The sequence below is a fragment of the Heterodontus francisci genome, chromosome 1 (genome assembly GCF_036365525.1).
Source record: "Heterodontus francisci isolate sHetFra1 chromosome 1, sHetFra1.hap1, whole genome shotgun sequence".
NCBI lineage: Eukaryota > Metazoa > Chordata > Chondrichthyes > Heterodontiformes > Heterodontidae > Heterodontus > Heterodontus francisci.
In genome coordinates this window covers 2,317,711-2,343,921 of record NC_090371.1, presented here as the reverse complement: position 1 = coordinate 2,343,921, position 26,211 = coordinate 2,317,711, and the positions used below count along the sequence as shown (strand labels likewise).

General features: G+C 50.4%; 1 protein-coding gene across 18 annotated transcripts in view; it reads right to left on the bottom strand.

Moving 5' to 3' along the window:
• Positions 1-26,211, bottom strand: part of LOC137363866 (rho-related BTB domain-containing protein 2-like) — a 414,041-nt gene that overhangs the window by 111,166 nt on the left and 276,664 nt on the right. For all 18 annotated transcript variants that reach the window (XM_068027413.1, XM_068027570.1, XM_068027536.1 and 15 more), the window contains one exon: positions 12,266-12,451. In XM_068027413.1, coding sequence (XP_067883514.1) covers positions 12,266-12,451 — 186 coding nt within the window. The remainder of the gene's footprint in view (positions 1-12,265; positions 12,452-26,211) is intronic.

Genomic DNA, 26,211 nt, shown 5'->3' with positions numbered 1-26,211 from the left:
AAACTTTACCCCTCTCACTTTGAACTCGTGACCCCTAGTAATTGAATCCCCCACTCTGGGAAAAAGCTTCTTGCTATCCACCCTGTCTATACCTCTCATGATTTTGTACACCTCAATCAGGTCCCCCCTCAACCTCCGTCTTTCTCATGAAAATAATCCTAATCTGCTCAACCTCTCTTCATTGCTAGCGCCCTCCATACCAGGCAACATCCTGGTGAACCTCCTCTGCACCCTCTCCAAAGCATCTACATCCTTTTGGTAATGTGGCGACCAGAACTGCACGCAGTATTCCAAATGTGGCCGAACCAAAGTCTTATACAACTGTAACATGACCTGCCAACTCTTGTACTCAATACCCCGTCCGATGAAGGAAAGCATGCCGTATGCCTTCTTGACCACTCTATTGACCTGCGTTGCCACCTTCAGGGAACAATGGACCCGAACACCCAAATCTCTCTGTACATCTATTTTCACCAGGACTTTTCCATTTACTGTATAATTCACTCTTGAATTGGATCTTCCAAAATGCATCACCTCGCATTTGCCCTGATTGAACTCCATCTGCCATTTCTCTGCCCAACTCTCCAATCTATCTATATTCTGCTGTATTCTCTGACAGTCCCCTTCACGATCTGCTACTCCACCAATCTTAGTGTCGTCTGCAAACTTGCTAATCAGACCACCTATACTTTCCTCCAAATCATTTATGTATATCACAAACAACAGTGGTCCCAGCACGGATCCCTGTGGAACACCACTGGTCACACGTCTCCATTTTGAGAAACTCCCTTCCACTGCTACTCTCTGTCTCCTGTTGCCCAGCCAGTTCTTTATCCATCTAGCTAGTACACCCTGGACCCCATGCGACATCACTTTCTCCATCAGCCTTCCATGGGGAACCTTATCAAACGCCTTACTGAAGTCCATGTATATGGTGTGCCGCAGGGATCGGTGCTGGGCCCTCTGTTGTTTGTCATATATATTAATGACTTGGATAAGAATGTAGGGGGCATGATTAGTAAGCTTGCAGATGACACCAAAATTGGTGGTATAGTGGACAGTGAAGAAGGTTGTCTAAGGTTACAACAGGATATAGATCAACTGGGAAAGTGGGCAAGGGATTGGCAAATGGAATTTAACGCAGGCAAGTGTGAAGTGATACATTTTGGGAAGTTAAACCAGGGCAGGACAAAAACAGTGAATGGCAGGGCCCTGGGGAGTGTTGTTGAGCAGAGAGACCTTGGGGTAAAAGTACATAGTTCCCTGAAAGTGGCAACACAAGTAGACAGGGTGGTGAAGAAGGCGTATGGCATGCTTGCCTTCATCGGCCGAGGCATTGAGTACAAGAGTTGGGACGTCATGTTACAGTTGTACATAACGCTGGTTAGGCCGCACTTGGAGTACTGTGTGCAGTTCTGGTCGCCGCACTACAGGAAAGATGTGATTAAGCTAGAGAGGGTGCAGAAAAGATTCACAAGGATGTTGCCTGGTTTGGCGGGCTTCAGTTAGAAAGAGAGATTGGATCGGCTGGGTCTGTTTTCCCTGGAGTGAAGGAGGCTGAGAGGGGACATGATAGAGGTATATAAAATTATGAGAGGCATAGATAGGGTAGATAGCCAGAGTCTGTTTCCCATGGTAGGGGTGACTAAAACTAGAGGGCATACATTTAAGGTGAGAGGGAGGAGGTTTAAAGGGGATCAAATGGGTAAATTTTTCACACAAAGAATAGTGGGTATCTGGAAGGAGCTGCCTGAGGAGGTGGTGGAGGTAGGAACAGTAGCGACATTTAAGAGGCATCTGGACAGGTACTGGAATGAGCAAGGCATAGAGGGATATGGAATTAATGCAGGCAGGTGGGATTAGTATAGATAGGCATTATGGTCGGCATGGATGCAGTGGGCCGAAGGGCCTGTTTCTATGCTGTATGACTCTATGACTATGAATCTGGGACACACGGGGAAACATCCTTTCCACATCGACCCCGTCAAGACCCCTCAGGATCAATCAAGTCGCCTTGATCAAAGAGACCTGGGTGTCCTTGTCAATAAGTCACTGAAAGCTAACATGCAGGTGCAGCAAGCAATTAAGAAGACGTACGGTATGTTAGCCTTTATTGCAAGAGGATTTGAGTCCAGGAGTAGTCAAGGCTTGTGTCAATTGTATAGAACCTTGGTTGGACCGCACCTGGAGTACTGTGTGCAGTTTTGGTCCCCTTACCTTAGGAAGATATTATTGCCACAGAGGGAGTGCAAGGAAGGTTCACCAGACTTGTTCCCAGGATGGCGGGACTGTCCTGTGAAGAGAGATTGGGGAAACTGGGCCTGTATTCTCTCGGGTTTCGAAGAATGAGAGGTGATCTCATTAAAACCTACAAAATACTGAAAGGGATAGACAGGGTAGATGCAGGTAAGATGTTTCCCCTGGTTTAGGAGTCTAGAACCAGGGAACACAATTTCAAAATAAAGGGGAAGCCACTTAGGACAGTGATGAGGAGAAATTTCTTTACTCAGAGGGTTGTGAATCATTGGAATTCTCTACCCCAGAGGGCTGTGGAAGCTCAGTCATTGAGTATGTTTAAAGCAGAGATTGACAGATTTCTAAATACAAATGGCATAATCAAATATAGGGACAGTATGGGAAAATGGTTTTGAAGTGATGATCAGCCGTGATGATCAGCCATGATGGGACTGAATGGCAGAGCAGGCTCGATGGGCTGAATGGCCTACTCCTGCTCCTATGTTCCTATGTTCCAATATACACCCACCGAGACAGAGACAGGAAACAAAGGGTAATTGTTTTAGCGAATGGAAGGCTAATTGCAGTGGCGTTCCACAGGGCTCAGTACTGGGTCCCCTGCTTTTTGTGGTATATATTAACGATTTGGACATAAATGTAGGGGGCATGATCAAGAAGCCTGCGGTCGACACAAAGATTGGCTGTGTGGTAGACAGTGAGGAGGCTAGCTGTAGGCTGCAGGAAGATATTGATGGTTTGAACTTAGAGCTTGGATTAGTACTTGGAAATATGATGTTGTTGCGATTACAGAGACTTGGTTGAGGGAAGGGCAGGATTGGCAGCTAAATATTCCAGGCTTTAGAAGCTTCAGGCGGCATAGAGGGGGATGTAAAAGGGGTGGGGGGGTTGCATTACTGGTTAAGGAGAATATCACAGCTGTACTGCAGGAGGACACCTCAGAAGGGGTAATACAGCGAGGCAATATGGGTGGAGCTCAGGAATAGGAAGGGTGCAGTCACGATGTTGGGGGTTTACTACAGGCCTCCCAACAGCCAGCGGGAGGTAGAGGAGCAGATATGTCGACAGATTTTGGAAATATGTAAAGGTAACAGGGTTGTGGTGGTGGGTGATTTTAACTTCCCCTATATTGACTGGGACTCACTTAGTGCTAAAGGCTTGGGTGGGGCAGAATTTGTAAGGAGCATCCAGGAGGGGAGACATGATAGAGGTTTACAAGGTTATGATCGGCATGGACAGAGTGGATAGTCAGAAGCTTTTTCCCAGGGTGGAAGAGTCAGTTACTAGGGGACATAGGTTTAAGGTGAGAGGGGCAAAGTTTAGAGGCGATGTGCGAGGCAAGTTTTTTACACAGAGGGTGGTGAGTGCCTGGAACTTGCTGCCAGGGGAGGTGGTGGAAGCAGATACGATAGCGACATTTAAGAGACATCTTGACAAATATATGAATAGGAAGGGAATAGAGGGATATGGGCCCCAGAAGTGCAGAAAGTGTTAGTTTCGGTAGGCATCAAGATCGGCGCACGCTTGGAGGGCCGAATGGCCTGTTCCTGTGCTGTACTGTTCTTTGAGGGCTTCTTGAAACAGTATGCAGAAAGTCCAACGAGGGATGGGGCCATTCTGGACCTGGTATTGGGGAATGAGCCTGGCCAGGTGGTCGAAGTTTCAGTGGGCGAGCATTTCGGGAGCAGTGACCATAATTCCATAAGTTTTAAGGTACTTGTGGAGAAGGATAAGAGTAGTCCTCCGGTGAAGGTGCTAAATTGGGGGAAGGCTAATTATAACAATATTAGGCAGGAACTGAAGAATTTAGATTGGGGACGGCTGTTTGAGGGTAAATCAACATCTGACATGTGGGAGTCTTTCAAACGTCAGCTGATTAGAATCCAGGACTAGCATGTTCCTGTGAGGAAGAAAGACCAGTTTGGCAAGTTTCAGGAAGCTTGGATAACACGGGATATTGTGAGCCTGGTCAAAAAGAAAAAGGAAGCATTTGTAAGGGCTGGAAGGCTAGGAACAGATGAAGCACTTGAGGAATATAAAGACAGTAGGAAGGAACTGAAGCAAGGAGTTAGGAGGGCTAAAAGGGGTCATGAAAAGTCATTGGCAAACAGGATTAAGGAAAATCCCAAGGCTTTTTATACATATATAAAGAGCAAGAGGGTAATTAGGGAAAGGGTTGGCCCACTCAAGGACAGAGATGGGAATCTATGTGTGGAGCCAGAGGAAATGGGCGAGGTGCTAAATGAGTACTTTGCATCAGTATTCACCAAAGAGAAGGACTTGGTGGATGATGAGCCCAGGGAAGGGAGTGCAGATAGTCTCAGTCATCTCATTATCAAAAAGGAGGAGGTGTTGGGTGTCTTGCAAAGCATTAAGGTAGATAGGTACCCAGGGCCTGATGGGATCTACCCCAGAATACTGAGGGAGGCAAGGGAAGAAATTGCTGGGGCCTTGACAGAAATCTTTGCATCCTCTTTGGCTACAGGTGAGGTCCCAGAGGACTGGAGAATAGCCAATGTTATTCCTTTGTTTAAGAAGGGTGGCAAGGATAATCCAGGAAATTATAGGACGGTGAGCCTTACGTCAGTGGCAGGGAAACTATTAGAGAGTATTATTCGGGACAGGATTTACTCCCATTTGGAAAGAAACAAACTTATTAGCGAGAGACAGCATGGTTTTGTGAAGGGGAGGTCATGTCTTACTAATTTGATTGAGTTTTTTGAGGAAGTGACGAAGATGATTGATGAAGGAAGGGCAGTGGATGTTATCTATATGGACTTCAGTAAAGCCTTTGACAAGGTCCCGCATGGCAAACTGGTACAAAAGGTGAACTCACACGGGATCAGAGGTGAGCTGGCAAGATGGATACAGAACTGGCTCGGTCATAGAAGACAGAGGGTAGCAGTGGAAGGGTGCTTTTCTGAATGGAGGGATGTGACTAGTGGTGTTCTGCAGGGATCAGTGCTGGGACCTTTGCTCTTTGTAGTATATATAAATGATTTGGAGGAAAATGTAGCTGGTCTGATTAGTAAGTTTGCGGACGACACAAAGGTTGGTGGAGTTGCGGATAATGATGAGGATTGTCAGAGGATACAGCAGGATATAGATCGGTTGGTGACTTGGGCGGAGAAATGACAGATGGAGTTTAATCCGGACAAATGTGAGGTAATGCATTTTGGAAAGTCTAATGCAGGTGGGAGGTATATATATATAGTAAATGGCAGAACCCTTAGGAGTATTGACAGGCAGAGAGATCTGGGCGTACAGGTCCACAGGTCACTGAAAGTGGCAACGCAGGTGGATAAGGTAGTCAAGAAGGCATACGGCATGCTTGCCTTCATCGGTCGGGGCATAGAGTATAAAAATTGGCAAGTCATGTTGCAGCTGTACAGAACCTTAGTTAGGCCACACTTAGAATATTGCGTGCAATTCTGGTCGCCACACTACCAGAAGGACGTGGTGGCTTTGGAGAGGGTACAGAGGAGGTTTACCAGGATGTTGCCTGGTCTGGAGGGCATTAGCTATGAGGAGAGGTTGGAAAAACTCGGATTGTTTTCACTGGAACGACGGAGGTGGAGGGGCGACATGATAGAGGTTTACAAAGTTATGAGCGGCATGGACAGAGTGGATAGTCAGAAGCTTTTTCCCAGGGTGGAAGAGTCAGTTACTAGGGGACATAGGTTTAAGGTGCGAGGGGCAAGGTTTAGAGGGGATGTGCAAGGCAAGATTTTTACACAGAGGGTGGTGAGTGCCTGGAACCTGCTGCCAGGGGAGGTGGTGGAAGCAGATACGATAGCGACGTTTAAGAGACATCTTGACAAATATATGAATAGGAAGGGAATAGAGGGATATGGGCCCCGGAAGTGCAGAAGGTGTTAGTTTAGGCAGGCATCAAGATCATGGGAAAGGCTTCCACTGCTATGTCCAGTCTGGCCAAGAGAGTGTGGGAAAATGGCACACTGACACGGAACACAAAAGTCCGAGTGTATCAAGCCTGTGTCCTCAGTACCTTGCTCTATGGCAGCGAGGCCTGGTCAACGTATGTCAACCAAGAGCGACGTCTCAATTCATTCCATCTTCGCTGCCTCCGGCGAATACTTGGCATCAGGTGGCAGGACCGTATCTCCAACACAGAAGTCCTCGAGGCGGCCAACATCCCCAGCTTATACACACTACTGAGTCAGCGGCGCTTGAGATGGCTTGGCCATGTGAACCGCATGGAAGATGGCAGGATCCCCAAAGACACATTGTACAGCGAGCTCGCCACTGGTATCAGACCCACCGGCCGTCCATGTCTCCGCTTTAAAGACGTCTGCAAACGCGACATGAGGTCCTGTGACATTGATCACAAGTCGTGGGAGTCAGTTGCCAACGTTCGCCAGAGCTGGCGGGCAGTCATAAAGGCGGGGCTAAAGTGTGGCGAGTCGAAGAGACTTAGCAGTTGGCAGGAAAAAAGACAAAAGCGCAAGGGGAGAGCCAACTGTAACAGCCCCGACAAACACATTTTTCTGCAGCACCTGTGGAAGAGCCTGTCACTCTAGAATTGGCCTTTATAGCCACTCCAGGCGCTGCTCCACAAACCACTGACCACCTCTCGGCGCTTACCCATTGTCTCTCGAGATAAGGAAGCCAAAGAAGATCAGCGCAGACTTGGAGGGCCGAATGGCCTGTTCCTGTGCTGTACTGTTCTTTGTTCTTTGGTCAGATGGGCAGAAAAGTGGCAAATGGAATTCAACTTGGAGAAGTGTGAGGTGATGCATTTGGGGAGGTCAAACAAGGCAAGGGAATACACGAGTAATGGGAAAATACTGAGAAGTGTAGAGGAAATGAGGGACCTCGGAGTGAATGTCCACAGATCCCTGAAGGTAGCAGGACAGGTTGATACGGTGGTTAAGAAGGCATATGGAATCCTTTCCTTTATTCGCCGAGGTATAGAATACAAGAGCAGGGAGGTTATTCTGGAGAAGGGTCACTGACCTGAAACGTTAACTCTGCTTCTCTTTCCACAGATGCTGCCAGACCTGCTGAGTGAATCCAGCATTTCTTGTTTTTGTTTCAGATTTCCAGCATCCGCAGTATTTTGCTTTTATTTTAGAGGTTATTCTGGAACTGTCTTTCTCATTGGTTCGGCCACAACTTGAGTACTGTGTGCAGTTCTGGTCACCTCATTACAAAAAAGATGCAGTTGAGAAGAGGCAGTTGACTGAGTCAGACAGTTGCCAGAGTGAAGTTGGAAATTTGGTGCACGTGGGAATTTGGTACAGAGGGGGAAAGAGGAACTGCTCCAGGGTCTATAGAATTTTGGATGATAGGTAAATGACCTAGATCTAATTGCCATTACCGAGACATGATTACAAGGAGATCAAGGTTGGGAAATGAATATTCCAGGGTACACAATATTTCGGACCGACAGACAGAATGGCAAAGGAGGAGGGGTAGCCCTGATAGTACAGGATGGTATAAGGACATTAATAAGAAGGGGTGTGGCCTCAGAATATCATGAAATAAAATCAGTTTGGGTGGAAATTAGATAGAAAACACTGGTGAGAGTAGTTTACAGGCCCCCAAAGGTAATGGGGGGAAAGTGGGAACAGGTTACTGAGTTGGATGATCAGCCATGATCATAATGAATGGCGGAGCAGGCTCGAAGGGCCGAATGGCCTATTCCTGCTCCTATTTTCTATGTTTCTAACAGGAGTTATATTATTGGACAGAACATCAAATGGGAAATTATTGGAGCATGTAAAAATGGTAATATATTAATTGTGGGGGAATTTAATCTGCATATCGACTGGGACAATCAAATTGGCAACAGTGGTCTGGAAGATGAATTTGTAGAATGCTTTTTGACAGTTTCTTGGAGCAATACGTTGTAGAACCGACTAGGGATAAAGAAATCTTAGAGCTCGTATTGTGTAATGAAGCAGAGTTCATCAGCAATGTCATAGTAAAAGATCCACTAGGAAATAGTGTTAAGTATATCATGTTAAGTTTGAAAGTGACACATTTCAATCACAAACAAGAATCTTAAATTTAAACAAAGCCAATTACAAAAGGTATGAGAGGAGAACTGGCTAAGGTTAATTGGGTAAATAGACTGGAAGATATGGCGGTAAATGAACAGTGGGAAATATTTAAAGGAACAATTCAAAGGGTTCAAGCAAAGTATATTCCGTTCAAAAACAAAAACTCGTCAAGAAAGACCCATCCGTGGGTCACTCAGCAAGTTAAGGAGAATATTAGACTAAAAGGAGAGGCTTACAATGTGGCAAAAAATAGTAGCAGATCTGAGGATTGGGAATGTAGAAACCAGCAAAGGGCTACCAAAAAGTTGATAAAAAGGGGAAAAATAGAATGAGAGTAAACTAGCCAGCAATATAAAAACAGATTGTAAGAGCTTTTATAAGAACAGAAAAGGAAGAGAGTCGCTAAAGTGGACATTGGTGCCTGAGAGGCAGAGACAGCAGAAATCATCATGGAGAATGAGGAAATGGCAGAGGTATTGAACAAATAGTTTGCATCTGTCTTCACAGTAGAAGACACAAGTTCCATATCAGAAATAGACAGTAACCTAGGGGCTAAAAAGAGTGAGGAAATTTAGGAAATTGATATCAGCCGAGAAAAGGTATTGGAGAAACTTGAGGGACTAAAATCTGACAATTTCCCAGGACCAGATGGCCGACATCCTTGGGTTCTAAAAGAGATAGCTGCAGAGATAGTAGATGCACTGGCTATGATTTTCCAGAATTCCTTAGATTCAGGAATGGTCCCGATAGATTGGAAGTTGGTAAATGTTACGCCGCTTTTCAAGAAAGGAAGTAGAGAGAAAACAGGGAACTGCAGGCCAGTTAGCCTAACATCAGTCGTTGGGAAGATGCTGGAAACTATTATTAAATTGTACTTGGAAAAGCATAATCTGATTAGAACAAGTCAGCATGGTTTTACTAAAGGCAAATCCTGTTTGACAAATTTATTAGAGTTTTTTGAGGATGTAACTAGTAGGGTAGATAAAGGGGAACCAGTAGATGTAGTATACCTAGATTTTCAAAAGGCATTCGATAAGGTGCCATATAAAAGATTAACAGGCAAGATAAGGGCTCATGGTGTTGGGGGTAATATATTAGCGTGGATAGGAGATTACTTGACAGGAAGCAGAGAGTGGGCATAAATGGGGCATTTTCAAGTTGGCAGGCAGTGAATGGTGGGATGCCGCAAGGATCAGTGCTAGGGCCTCAGATAAGGTGGTTAGGAAGGCATATGGGATACTTGCCTTTATTGGCCAAGGCAGACAATATAAGAGCAGGGAGGTTATGGTGGAGCTGTATAAAACGCTAGTTAGGCCACAGCTGGAGTACTGTGTACAGTTCTGGACACCACATTATTGGAAGGATGTGATTACCCTGGAGAGGATGCAGAGGAGATTCACCAAGATGTTGCCTGGGCTGGAGCATTTCAGCTATGAAGATAGACTGGAAAGGATAGGGTTGTTTTCCTTGGAGCTGAGAAGGCTGAGGGGGAACATGATTGAAGTATACAAAATTATGAGGGGCATTGATAGGTTAGATAGGAAGAAACCTTTTCCCTTAGCGGAGGGGTCAATAACGAGGGGACATAGATTTAAAGTAAGGGGCAGGAGGTTTAGAGGGGTTTTGCGGAAACTTTTTTCACTCAGAGGCTGGTTGGAATCTGGAAAGCACTGCCTGAAGAGGTGGTGGAGGCAGGAACCCTCACAACATTTAAGTAGTATTTAGATGAGCACTTGAAATGCCATAGCATACCAGACTACGGACCAAGTGCTAGAAAAAGGGATGAGAATAGATAAGTGCCTGATGGATGGCACAGACACGATGGGCCGAAGGGCCTGTTTCTGTGCTGTATAACTCTATGACGCTCTGACTCTATCTAACCCTGCACATTCTTCCTTTTCATATAACCGTCGAATTCCCTTCTGAATGCTTCAATTGAACCTGCCTCCATCATACTCTCAGGCGGTGCATTCCAGACCTTAACCACTCGCCGTGTGAGAAGGTTTTTCATGTCCCTTTGGCTTCTCTTACCAAATACATTAAATCTGTGCCCTCTCGTTCTCGATCCTTTCATGAGTGGAAACAGTTTCTCTCTATCTACTCTGTTTACTCTATCTACCCCTCATAATTTTGAATACCTCTATCAAATCACCTCTCAGCCTTCTCTTCTCCAAGGAAATCAGTCCTAACTTCTCCAATCTATCTTCATAACTGAAATTCCTCATCCCTGGAACCATTCTCATGAACCTTTTCTGCACTCTCTCCAATGCCCTCACATCTTTCCTCAAATGCGGTGCCCAGAACTGGACACAATACTCCAGCTGAGGCCAAACTATTATCTTATTCAAGTTCAGCATAACCTCCTTGCTCTTGTACTCTGTACCCCTATTAATAAAGCCCAGGATACTGTATGCTTTATTAACCGCTCTCTCAACCTGTCCTGCCACCTTCAATGACGTATGCACATATACACCCAGATCCCTGCGCTCCTGCACCCCTTTAGAATTGGGTGGCACATTGGCTCAGTGGTTAGCACCACAGCCTCACAGCTCCAGCGACCCAGGTTCAGTTCCAGGTACTGCCTGTGCGGAGTTTGCAAGTTCTCCCTGTGACCGTGTGGGTTTCTGCTGGGTGCTCTGGTTTCCTCCCACAGCCAAAGACTTGCAGGTTGATAGGTAAATTGGCCATTGTAAATTGCCCCTAGTGTAGGTAGGTGGTAGGAGAAATGAGGGAAGGTGGGGATGTGAGAGGGAATATGGGATTAAGGTAGGATTAGTATAAACGGGTGGTTGATGGTTGGCACAGTCTCGGTGGGCTGAAGGGCCTGTTTCAGTGTTGTATCTCTCTCTCTCTCTCTAGACAATTGTACCCTTTATTCTATATTGTCTCTCCATGTTCTTTCTACCAAAATGAATCACTTCACATTTCTCTCTATTGAACTTCATCTGCCACCTGTCTGCCCATTCCACCAACTTGTCTATGTTCTTTTGAAGTTCTACACTATTCTCCTCACAGTTCACAATGCTTCCAAGTTTTGTATCATCCGCAAACTTTTAAATTATGCCTTGTACACCAAGGTCTATGTCATTCATATATATCAGGAAAAGCAAGGGTCCGAACACTGACCCCTGGGGAACTCCACAACAAACCTTCCTCCAGCCCGAAAAACATCCATTATCCACTACTCTTTGTTTCCTGTCACTCAGCTAATTCCCTATCCATGTTGCTACCGTCCCTTTTATTCCATGAGTTACAAGTTTACTCACAAGTTTGTTGTGTGGCACTGTATCAAACACCTTTCGAAAGTCCATGTACACCATATCAATAGCAATGCCCTCATCAACCCTCTCTGTTACCTCCTCAAAAAACTCCAGCAAGTTAGTTAAACATGATTTTCCAGTAGGAAATCCATGCTGGCTTTCCTTAATTAACCTGCATTTGTCCACGTGACTATTAACTTTGTCCCAAGTTATTTTTTCTAGAAATTTCCCCACCACCGAAGTTAAACTCACTAAAGTACCAGTTTGAGTGGGAAGCACCCCGAAGACTCATGGACTTCCTGCCTCGTCCTACTCTTCCAGATGGTAACCTACCTATTATCCTGAACCCTCACTGTCTGTGGGGTGACCATCTCCTGGAACATACGATTCAGCAAACTCTCCTGCTCCCAGCTGCTCTGCAGTGACTCCAGAAGCCCCTCGAGGTTGGAAATCCTGAGCTCGAGCTGAAGCAGCTGGAGACACTTCCTACATACGTGGGCGCCCAAGTCACAAGAAGTTTCCTCATGGTGCAGGAATTGCAAGCAACAGGTTGCAGCTGCCCATATGGTACTAGCTGATTGGCTCTTGCGGAGTGCCATCAAGGACACAACAATCTGAATGGCCTCCTTTTGTGCCATAATCATTCTATGATTTTACGAGTCTCACACAAACACACTCTCTCCCTCTCTCTCTGCCTCTCCCTCTTTCTCTCTCTCACCCACTTACTTGACAAGAGGTCTCCGTGCCCTGTTCACTGCATCAAGATCAGTGTATCGCAGGTCCAGCTGGCAGCCAACGAGGATAATGGGCGTCCGGGGGCAGAAGTGCCTGATTTCAGGGTACCACATAGTCTTGACGTGACGCAGTGAATTTGGGTGTGCCAGTGAGAAACACAGGACCACCACATCCGACCTGGTGACAGCAGAAACACACCAGGGTTACAGAGACAAAGGAGATGGCAACACACCCACTCACACCTGGATTAACTCTGACACACCCACTCACACCTGACACACCCACTCACACCCCGATTAACCCAGACACACCCACTCACACCCCGATTAAACCTGACACATCCAATCACACCTTGACACACCCACTCACACTCAGACACACCCACTCACACCCTGTAACACCCAATCACAAACCGACACACCCACTCACACCCTGACACACACACACACACCGATACACCCACTCACACCTGGATTAACCCTGACACACCCACTCACAAACCGACACATTCACTCACACCCCAATTAACCCTGACACACCCACTCACAAACCGACAAACCCTCTCACACCCAGATTAACCCTGACACACCCATTCACACTCTGACACACCCACTCGAAACCGACACACCCACTCGAAACCGACACACCCACTCACAAACCGACACACCCACTCACAAACCGACACACCCACTCACACCGACACACCCACTCACACTCAGACACACCCACTCACACCTGGAACTCACTGCGCACGAGGGTGGTGAGAGTGGAGATGGTCAATGATTTCAGAAGGAAATTCGATGGCTACTTGAAGGAAATAAACTTGCAGGGCTACGGGATTCGAGTGGCGGAGTGGCACTGACTGAATACTTCCTTGCAGAGCCAGCATGGACTCAATGTACCAAATGGCCCCTTCTGTCCTGTAAATGTCGATATGACTCCTTGACTCACACTGAAACAGCCACACACACTGAAACAGCCACACACACTGGAACAGCCACACACACTGGAACAGCCACACACACTGGAACAGCCACACACACTGGAACAGCCACACACACTGGAACAGCCACACACACTGGAACAGCACTCACACTGGAACAGCACATACACTGGAACAGCACTCACACTGGAACAGCACTCACACTGGAACAGCCACACACACTGGAACAGCGCTCACACTGGAAAAGCACTCACACTGGAACAGCACTCACACTGGAACAGCACTCACACTGGAACAGCACTCACACTGGAACAGCACTCACACTGGAACAGCACTCACACTGGAACAGCACTCACACTGGAACAGCACTCACACTGGAGCAGCCACACACACTGGAACAGCAACACACACTGGAACAGCCACACACACTGGAACAGCACTCACACTGGAACAGCCACACACACTGAAACAGCCACACACACTGAAACAGCCACACACTGGAACAGCACTCACACTGGAACAGCACTCACACTGGAGCAGCCACACACACTGGAACAGCACTCACACTGGAACAGCCACACACACTGGAACAGCCACACACACTGGAACAGCACTCACACTGGAACAGCCACACACACTGGAACAGCCACACACACTGGAACAGCGCTCACACTGGAACAGCACTCACACTGGAACAGCACTCACACTGGAACAACACTCACACTGGAGCAGCCACACACACTGGAACAGCACTCACACTGGAACAGCCACACACACTGGAACAGCACTCACACTGGAACAGCACTCACACTGGAGCAGCCACACACACTGGAACAGCACTCACACTGGAACAGCCACACACACTGGAACAGCACTCACACTGGAACAGCACTCACACTGGAACAGCACTCACACTGGAACAGCACTCACACTGGAACAGCCACACACACTGGAACAGCACTCACACTGGAACAGCACTCACACTGGAGCAGCCACACACACTGGAACAGCACTCACACTGGAACAGCCACACACACTGGAACAGCACTCACACTGGAACAGCCACACACACTGGAACGGCCACACACACTGGAACAGCCACACACACTGGAACAGCCACTCACACTGGAACAGCCACACACACTGGAACAGCCACTCACACTGGAACAGCCACACACACTGGAACAGCACTCACACTGGAACAGCCACACACACTGGAACAGCACTCACACTGGAACAGCACTCACACTGGAACAGCACTCACACTGGAACAGCCAGACACACTGAAACAGCCACACACACTGGAACAGCACTCACAGTGGAACAGCCACACACACTGGAACAGCACTCACACTGGAACAGCACTCACACTGGAACAGCACTCACACTGGAGCAGCCACACACACTGGAACAGCACTCACACTGGAACAGCCACACACACTGGAACAGCCACACACACTGGAACAGCACTCACACTGGAGCAGCCACACACACTGGAACAGCACTCACACTGGAACAGCCACACACACTGGAACAGCACTCGCACTGGAACAGCACTCACACTGGAACAGCCACACACACTGGAACAGCCACACTCACTGGAACAGCCACACACACTGGAACAGCCACACGCTGGATCAGCACTCACATTGGAACAGCCACACACACTGGAACAGCCACACTCACTGGAACAGCCACACACACTGGAACAGCCACACGCTGGATCAGCACTCACACTGGAACAGCCACACACACTGTATCAGCCACACACACTGGAACAGCACTCACACTGGATCAGCCACTCACACTGGAACAGCCACACACACTGGAACAGCACTCACACTGGAACAGCACTCACACTGGAACAGCCACACACACTGGAACAGCACGCACACTGGAACAGCACTCACACTGGAACAGCCACACACACTGGAACAGCACTCACACTGGAACAGCCACACTCACTGGAACAGCCACTCACACTGGAACAGCACTCACACTGGAACAGCCACACTCACTGGAACAGCACACACACTGGAACAGCCACACACACTGGAACAGCACTCACACTGGAACAGCCACACACACTGGAACAGCCACACTCACTGGAACAGCCACACACACTGGAACAGCCACTCACACTGGAACAGCCACACTCACTGGAACAGCCACACACACTGGAACAGCCACACGCTGGATCAGCACTCACACTGGAACAGCCACACACACTGGATCAGCCACACACACTGGATCAGCCACACACACTGGAACAGCACTCACACTGGAACAGCACTCACACTGGAACAGCACTCACACTGGAACAGCCACACACACTGGAACAGCGACACACGCTGGAACAGCCACACACACTGGAACAGCACTCACACTGGAACAGCCACACACACTGAAACAGCGACACACACTGGAACAGCCACACACACTGGAACAGCACTCACACTGAAACAGCCACACACACTGGAACAGCACTCACACTGAAACAGCCACACTCACTGGAACAGCCACACACACTGGAACAGCACTCACACTGGAACAGCCACACACACTGGAACAGCACTCACACTGGAACAGCACTCACACTGGAACAGCACTCACACTGGAACAGCCACACACACTGGAACAGCCACTCACACTGGAACAGCCGCACGCTGGATCAGCACTCACACTGGAACAGCCACACACACTGGATCAGCCACACACACTGGAACAGCCACTCACACTGGAACAGCCACACGCTGGATCAGCACTCACACTGGAACAGCCACACACACTGGATCAGCCACACACACTGGATCAGCACTCACACTGGAACAGCACTCACACTGGAACAGCCACACACACTGGAACAGCACTCACACTGGAACAGCACTCACACTGGAACAGCACTCACACTGGAACAGCCAGACACACTGAAACAGCCACACACACTGGAACAGCACTCACAGTGGAACAGCCACACACACTGGAACAGCACTCACACTGGAACAGCACTCACACTGGAACAGCACTCACACTGGAGCAGCCACACACACTGGAACAGCACTCACACTGGAACAGCCACACACACTGGAACAGCCACACACACTGGAACAGCACTCACACTGGAGCAGCCACACACACTGGAACAGCACTCACACTGGAACAGCCACACACACTGGAACAGCACTCGCACTGGAACAGCACTCACACTGGAACAGCCACACACACTGGAACAGCCACACTCACTGGAACAGCCACACACACTGGAACAGCCACACGCTGGATCAGCACTCACATTGGAACAGCCACACACACTGGAACAGCCACACTCACTGGAACAGCCACACTCACTGGAACAGCCACACACACTGGAACAGCCACACGCTGGATCAGCACTCACACTGGAACAGCCACACACACTGTATCAGCCACACACACTGGAACAGCACTCACACTGGATCAGCCACTCACACTGGAACAGCCACACACACTGGAACAGCACTCACACTGGAACAGCACTCACACTGGAACAGCACTCACACTGGAACAGCCACACACACTGGAACAGCACGCACACTGGAACAGCACTCACACTGGAACAGCCACACACACTGGAACAGCACTCACACTGGAACAGCCACACTCACTGGAACAGCCACACAAACTGGAACAGCCACTCACACTGGAACAGCACTCACACTGGAACAGCCACACTCACTGGAACAGCACACACACTGGAACAGCCACACACACTGGAACAGCACTCACACTGGAACAGCCACACACACTGGAACAGCCACACTCACTGGAACAGCCACACACACTGGAACAGCCACACACACTGGAACAGCCACTCACACTGGAACAGCCACACTCACTGGAACAGCCACACTCACTGGAACAGCCACACACACTGGAACAGCCACACACACTGGAACAGCCACACGCTGGATCAGCACTCACACTGGAACAGCCACACACACTGGATCAGCCACACACACTGGAACAGCACTCACACTGGAACAGCACTCACACTGGAACAGCACTCACACTGGAACAGCCACACACACTGGAACAGCGACACACGCTGGAACAGCCACACACACTGGAACAGCACTCACACTGGAACAGCCACACACACTGAAACAGCGACACACACTGGAACAGCCACACACACTGGAACAGCACTCACACTGAAACAGCCACACACACTGGAACAGCACTCACACTGAAACAGCCACACTCACTGGAACAGCCACACACACTGGAACAGCACTCACACTGGAACAGCCACACACACTGGAACAGCACTCACACTGGAACAGCACTCACACTGGAACAGCCACACTCACTGGAACAGCCACTCACACTGGAACAGCCGCACGCTGGATCAGCACTCACACTGGAACAGCCACACACACTGGATCAGCCACACACACTGGAACAGCCACTCACACTGGAACAGCCACACGCTGGATCAGCACTCACACTGGAACAGCCACACACACTGGATCAGCCACACACACTGGATCAGCACTCACACTGGAACAGCCACACACACTGGAACAGCACTCACACTGGAACAGCCACACACACTGGAACAGCCACACACACTGGAACAGCCACACGCTGGATCAGTACTCACACTGGAACAGCCACACACACTGGAACAGCCACACTCACTGGAACAGCCACACACACTGGAACAGCCACACACACTGGAACAGCCACACACACTGGAACAGCCACACACACTGGAACAGCCACTCACACTGGAACAGCCACACGCTGGATCAGCACTCACAGTGGAACAGCCACACACACTGGATCAGCCACACATACTGGAACAGCACTCACACTGGATCAGCCACACACACTGGAACAGCACTCACACTGGAACAGCCACACACACTGGAACAGCCACACACACTGGAACAGCACTCACACTGGAACAGCCACACACACTGGAACAGCACTCACACTGGAACAGCACTCACACTGGAACAGCACTCACACTGGAACAGCCACACACACTGGAACAGCACTCACACTGGAACAGCCACACACACTGGAACAGCCACACACACTGGAACAGCCACTCACACTGGAACAGCACTCACACTGGAACAGCCACACTCACTGGAACAGCACTCACACTGGAACAGCCACACACACTGGAACAGCACTCACACTGGAACAGCACTCACACTGGAACAGCCACACACACTGGAACAGCCACACTCAATGGAACAGCCACACACACTGGAAAAGCCACTCACACTGGAACAGCCACACACACTGGAACAGCCACACTCACTGGAACAGTCACACACACTGGAACAGCCACACACACTGGAACAGCCACTCACACTGGAACAGCCACACGCTGGATCAGCACTCACACTGGAACAGCCACACACACTGGATCAGCCACACACACTGGAACAGCACTCACACTGGATCAGCCACACACACTGGAACAGCACTCACACTGGAACAGCCACACACACTGGAACAGCACTCACACTGGAACAGCCACACACACTGGAACAGCACTCACACTGGAACAGCCACACACACTGGAACAGCAACACACACTGGAACAGCAACACACACTGGAACAGCAACACACACTGGAACAGCACTCACACTGGAACAGCCACACACACTGAAACAGCGACACACACTGGAACAGCGACACACACTGGAACAGCCCTCATACTGGAACAGCCACACACACTGGAATAGTACTCACACTGGAACAGCCACACACACTGGAACAGCACTCACACTGGAACAGCCACACACACTAGAACAGCCACACACACTGGAACAGCACTCACACTGGAACAGCCACACACACTGGAACAGCACTCACACTGGAACAGCCACACACACTGGAACAGCAACACACACTGGAACAGCAACACACACTGGAACAGCACTCACACTGGAACAGCACTCACACTGGAACAGCCACACACACTGGAACAGCCACTCACACTGGAACAGCGACACACGCTGGAACAGCCACACACACTGGAACAGCACTCACACTGGAACAGCCACACACACTGAAACAGCGAAACATACTGGAACAGCCACACACACTGGAACAGCACTCACACTGAAACAGCCACACTCACTGGAACAGCCACACACACTGGAACAGCCACACGCTGGATCAGCACTCACACTGGAACAGCCACACACACTGGATCAGCCACACACACTGGAACAGCCACACACACTGGAACAGCCACTCACACTGGAACAGCCACACGCTGGATCAGCACTCACACTGGAACAGCCACACACACTGGATCAGCAACACACACTGGATCAGCACTCACACTGGAACAGCCACACACACTGGAACAGCACTCACACTGGAACAGCCACACACACTGGAACAGCAACACACACTGGAACAGCACTCACACTGGAACAGCACTCACACTGGAACAGCCACACACACTGGAACAGCCACACACACTGGAACAGCCACTCACACTGGAACAGCGACACACGCTGGAACAGCCACACACACTGGAACAGCACTCACACTGGAACAGCCACACACACTGAAACAGCGAAACATACTGGAACAGCCACACACACTGGAACAGCACTCACACTGAAACAGCCACACTCACTGGAACAGCCACACACACTGGAACAGCACTCACACTGGAACAGCCACACACACTGGAACAGCACTCACACTGGAACAGCACTCACACTGGAACAGCCACACACACTGGAACAGCACTCACACTGGAACAGCCACTCACACTGGAACAGCCACTCACACTGGAACAGCCACACGCTGGATCAGCACTCACACTGGAACAGCCACACACACTGGATCAGCCACACACACTGGAACAGCCACTCACACTGGAACAGCCACACGCTGGATCAGCACTCACACTGGAACAGCCACACACACTGGATCAGCCACACACACTGGATCAGCACTCACACTGGAACAGCCACACACACTGGAACAGCACTCACACTGGAACAGCCACACACACTGGAACAGCCACACACACTGGAACAGCCACACGCTGGATCAGCACTCACACTGGAACAACCACACACACTGGAACAGCCACACACACTGGAACAGCCACACACACTGGAACAGCCACACACACTGGAACAGCCACACACACTGGAACAGCACTCACACTGGATCAGCCACACACACTGGAACAGCCACACACACTGGAACAGCACTCACACTGGAACAGCCACACACACTGGAACAGCACTCACACTGGAACAGCACTCACACTGGAACAGCCACACACACTGGAACAGCACTCACACTGGAACAGCCACACACACTGGAACAGCACTCACACTGGAACAGCCACACTCACTGGAACAGCCACACACACTGGAACAGCCACTCACACTGGAACAGCACTCACACTGGAACAGCCACACTCACTGGAACAGCACTCACACTGGAACAGCACTCACACTGGAACAGCCACACACACTGGAACAGCCACACTCACTGGAACAGCCACACACACTGGAACAGCCACTCACACTGGAACAGCCACACACACTGGAACAGCCACACTCACTGGAACAGTCACACACACTGAAACAGCCACACACACTGGAACAGCCACTCACACTGGAACAGCCACATGCTGGATCAGCACTCACACTGGAACAGCCACACACACTGGATCAGCCACACACACTGGAACAGCACTCACACTGGATCAGCCACACACACTGGAACAGCACTCACACTGGAACAGCCACACACACTGGAACAGCACTCACACTGGAACAGCCACACACACTGGAACAGCCACACACACTGGAACAGCACTCACACTGGAACAGCCACACACACTGGAACAGCACTCACACTGGAACAGCCACACACACTGGAACAGCAACACACACTGGAACAGCACTCACACTGGAACAGCCACACACACTGAAACAGCGACACACACTGGAACAGCGACACACACTGGAACAGCCCTCACACTGGAACAGCCACACACACTGGAACAGTACTCACACTGGAACAGCCACACACACTGGAACAGCACTCACACTGGAACAGCCACACACACCAGAACAGCCACACACACTGGAACAGCACTCACACTGGAACAGCCACACACACTGGAACAGCACTCACACTGGAACAGCCACACACCCTGGAACAGCCACACACCCTGGAACAGCACTCACACTGGAACAGCACTCACACTGGAACAGCCACACACACTGGAACAGCCACTCACACTGGAACAGCGACACACACTGGAACAGCCCTCACACTGGAACAGTACTCACACTGGAACAGCCACACACACTGGAACAGCACTCACACTGGAACAGCCACACACACTAGAACAGCCACACACACTGGAACAGCACTCACACTGGAACAGCCACACACACTGGAACAGCACTCACACTGGAACAGCCACACACACTGGAACAGCCACACACACTGGAACAGCAACACACACTGGAACAGCACTCACACTGGAACAGCACTCACACTGGAACAGCACTCACACTGGAACAGCCACACACACTGGAACAGCCACTCACACTGGAACAGCGACACACGCTGGAACAGCCACACACACTGGAACAGCACTCACACTGGAACAGCCACACACACTGAAACAGCGAAACATACTGGAACAGCCACACACACTGGAACAGCACTAACACTGAAACAGCCACACTCACTGGAACAGCCACACACACTGGAACAGCCACACGCTGGATCAGCACTCACACTGGAACAGCCACACACACTGGATCAGCCACACACACTGGAACAGCCACACACACTGGAACAGCCACTCACACTGGAACAGCCACACGCTGGATCAGCACTCACACTGGAACAGCCACACACACTGGATCAGCAACACACACTGGATCAGCACTCACACTGGAACAGCCACACACACTGGAACAGCACTCACACTGGAACAGCCACACACACTGGAACAGCAACACACACTGGAACAGCACTCACACTGGAACAGCACTCACACTGGAACAGCACTCACACTGGAACAGCACTCACACTGGAACAGCCACACACACTGGAACAGCCACTCACACTGGAACAGCGACACACGCTGGAACAGCCACACACACTGGAACAGCACTCACACTGGAACAGCCACACACACTGAAACAGCGAAACATACTGGAACAGCCACACACACTGGAACAGCACTCACACTGAAACAGCCACACTCACTGGAACAGCCACACTCACTGGAACAGCCACACACACTGGAACAGCACTCACACTGGAACAGCCACACACACTGGAACAGCACTCACACTGGAACAGCACTCACACTGGAACAGCCACACACACTGGAACAGCACTCACACTGGAACAGCCACTCACACTGGAACAGCCACACGCTGGATCAGCACTCACACTGGAACAGCCACACACACTGGATCAGCCACACACACTGGAACAGCCACACACACTGGAACAGCCACACACACTGGAACAGCCACACACACTGGAACAGCTACACGCTGGATCAGCACTCACACTGGAACAGCCACACACACTGGATCAGCCACACACACTGGATCAGCACTCACACTGGAACAGCCACACACACTGGAACAGCACTCACACTGGAACAGCCACACACACTGGAACAGCCACACACACTGGAACAGCCACACGCTGGATCAGCACTCACACGGGAACAACCACACACACTGGAACAGCCACACACACTGGAACACCCACACACACTGGAACAGCACTCACACTGGATCAGCCACACACACTGGAACAGCACTCACACTGGAACAGCCACACACACTGGAACAGCCACACACACTGGAACAGCACTCACACTGGAACAGCCACACACACTGGAACAGCACTCACACTGGAACAGCACTCACACTGGAACAGCACTCACACTGGAACAGCACTCACACTGGAACAGCACTCACACTGGAACAGCCACACACACTGGAACAGCACTCACACTGGAACAGCCACACTCACTGGAACAGCCACACACACTGGAACAGCCACTCACACTGGAACAGCACTCACACTGGAACAGCCACACTCACTGGAACAGCACTCACACTGGAACAGCCACACACACTGGAACAGCCACACACACTGGAACAGCACTCACACTGGAACAGCACTCACACTGGAACAGCACTCACACTGGAACAGCCACACACACTGGAACAGCCACACTCACTGGAACAGCCACACTCACTGGAACAGCCACACACACTGGAACAGCCACACACACTGGAACAGCCACACACACTGGAACAGCCACTCACACTGGAACAGCCACACACACTGGAACAGCCACACTCACTGGAACAATCACACACACTGAAACAGCCACACACACTGGAACAGCCACACGCTGGATCAGCACTCACACTGGAACAGCCACACACACTGGATCAGCCACACACACTGGAACAGCACTCACACTGGATCAGCCACACACACTGGAACAGCACTCACACTGGAACAGCCACACACACTGGAACAGCACTCACACTGGAACAGCCACACACAGTGGAACAGCCACACACACTGGAACAGCACTCACACTGGAACAGCCACACACACTGGAACAGCACTCACACTGGAACAGCCACACACACTGGAACAGCAACACACACTGGAACAGCACTCACACTGGAACAGCCACACACACTGAAACAGCGACACACAGTGGAACAGCGACACACACTGGAACAGCCCTCACACTGGAACAGCCACACACACTGGAACAGTACTCACACTGGAACAGCCACACACACTGGAACAGCACTCACACTGGAACAGCCACACACACTGGAACAGCACTCACACTGGAACAGCCACACACACTGGAACAGCCACACACCCTGGAACAGCAACACACACTGGAACAGCACTCACACTGGAACAGCACTCACACTGGAACAGCCACACACACTGGAACAGCCACTCACACTGGAACAGCGACACACGCTGGAACAGCCACACACACTGGAACAGCACTCACACTGGAACAGCCACACACACTGAAACAGCGAAACATACTGGAACAGCCACACACACTGGAACAGCACTCACACTGAAACAGCCACACTCACTGGAACAGCCACACACACTGGAACAGCCACACGCTGGATCAGCACTCACACTGGAACAGCCACACACACTGGATCAGCCACACACACTGGAACAGCCACACACACTGGAACAGCCACACACACTGGAACAGCCACTCACACTGGATCAGCCACACACACTGGATCAGCACTCACACTGGAACAGCCACACACACTGGAACAGCCACACACACTGGAACAGCCACACACACTGGAACAGCCACACACACTGGAACAGCCACACACACTGGAACAGCCACACGCTGGATCAGCACTCACACTGGAACAGCCACACACACTGGAACAGCCACACACACTGGAACAGCCACTCACACTGGAACAGCCACACGCTGGATCAGCACTCACACTGGAACAGCCACACACACTGGATCAGCCACACACACTGGAACAGCACTCACACTGGATCAGCCACACACACTGGAACAGCACTCACACTGGAACAGCCACACACACTGGAACAGCACTCACACTGGAACAGCCACACACACTGGAACAGCCACACACACTGGAACAGCGACACACGCTGGAACAGCCACACACACTGGAACAGCACTCACACTGGAACAGCCACACACACTGGAACAGCAACACACACTGGAACAGCACTCACACTGGAACAGCACTCACACTGGAACAGCACTCACACTGGAACAGCACTCACACTGGAACAGCACTCACACTGGAACAGCACTCACACTGGAACAGCACTCACACTGGAACAGCCACACACACTGGAACAGCCACTCACACTGGAACAGCGACACACGCTGGAACAGCCACACACACTGGAACAGCACTCACACTGGAACAGCCACACACACTGAAACAGCGAAACATACTGGAACAGCCACACACACTGGAACAGCACTAACACTGAAACAGCCACACTCACTGGAACAGCCACACACACTGGAACAGCCACACGCTGGATCAGCACTCACACTGCAACAGCCACACACACTGGATCAGCCACACACACTGGAACAGCCACACACACTGGAACAGCCACACACACTGGAACAGCCACACGCTGGATCAGCACTCACACTGGAACAGCCACACACACTGGATCAGCAACACACACTGGATCAGCACTCACACTGGAACAGCCACACACACTGGAACAGCCACACACACTGGATCAGCCACACACACTGGAACAGCCACACACACTGGAACAGCCACTCACACTGGAACAGCCACACGCTGGATCAGCACTCACACTGGAACAGCCACACACACTGGATCAGCCACACACACTGGATCAGCACTCACACTGGAACAGCACTCACACTGGAACAGCCACACACACTGGAACAGCACTCACACTGGAACAGCACTCACACTGGAACAGCACTCACACTGGAACAGCCAGACACACTGAAACAGCCACACACACTGGAACAGCACTCACAGTGGAACAGCCACACACACTGGAACAGCACTCACACTGGAACAGCACTCACACTGGAACAGCACTCACACTGGAGCAGCCACACACACTGGAACAGCACTCACACTGGAACAGCCACACACACTGGAACAGCCACACACACTGGAACAGCACTCACACTGGAGCAGCCACACACACTGGAACAGCACTCACACTGGAACAGCCACACACACTGGAACAGCACTCGCACTGGAACAGCACTCACACTGGAACAGCCACACACACTGGAACAGCCACACTCACTGGAACAGCCACACACACTGGAACAGCCACACGCTGGATCAGCACTCACATTGGAACAGCCACACACACTGGAACAGCCACACTCACTGG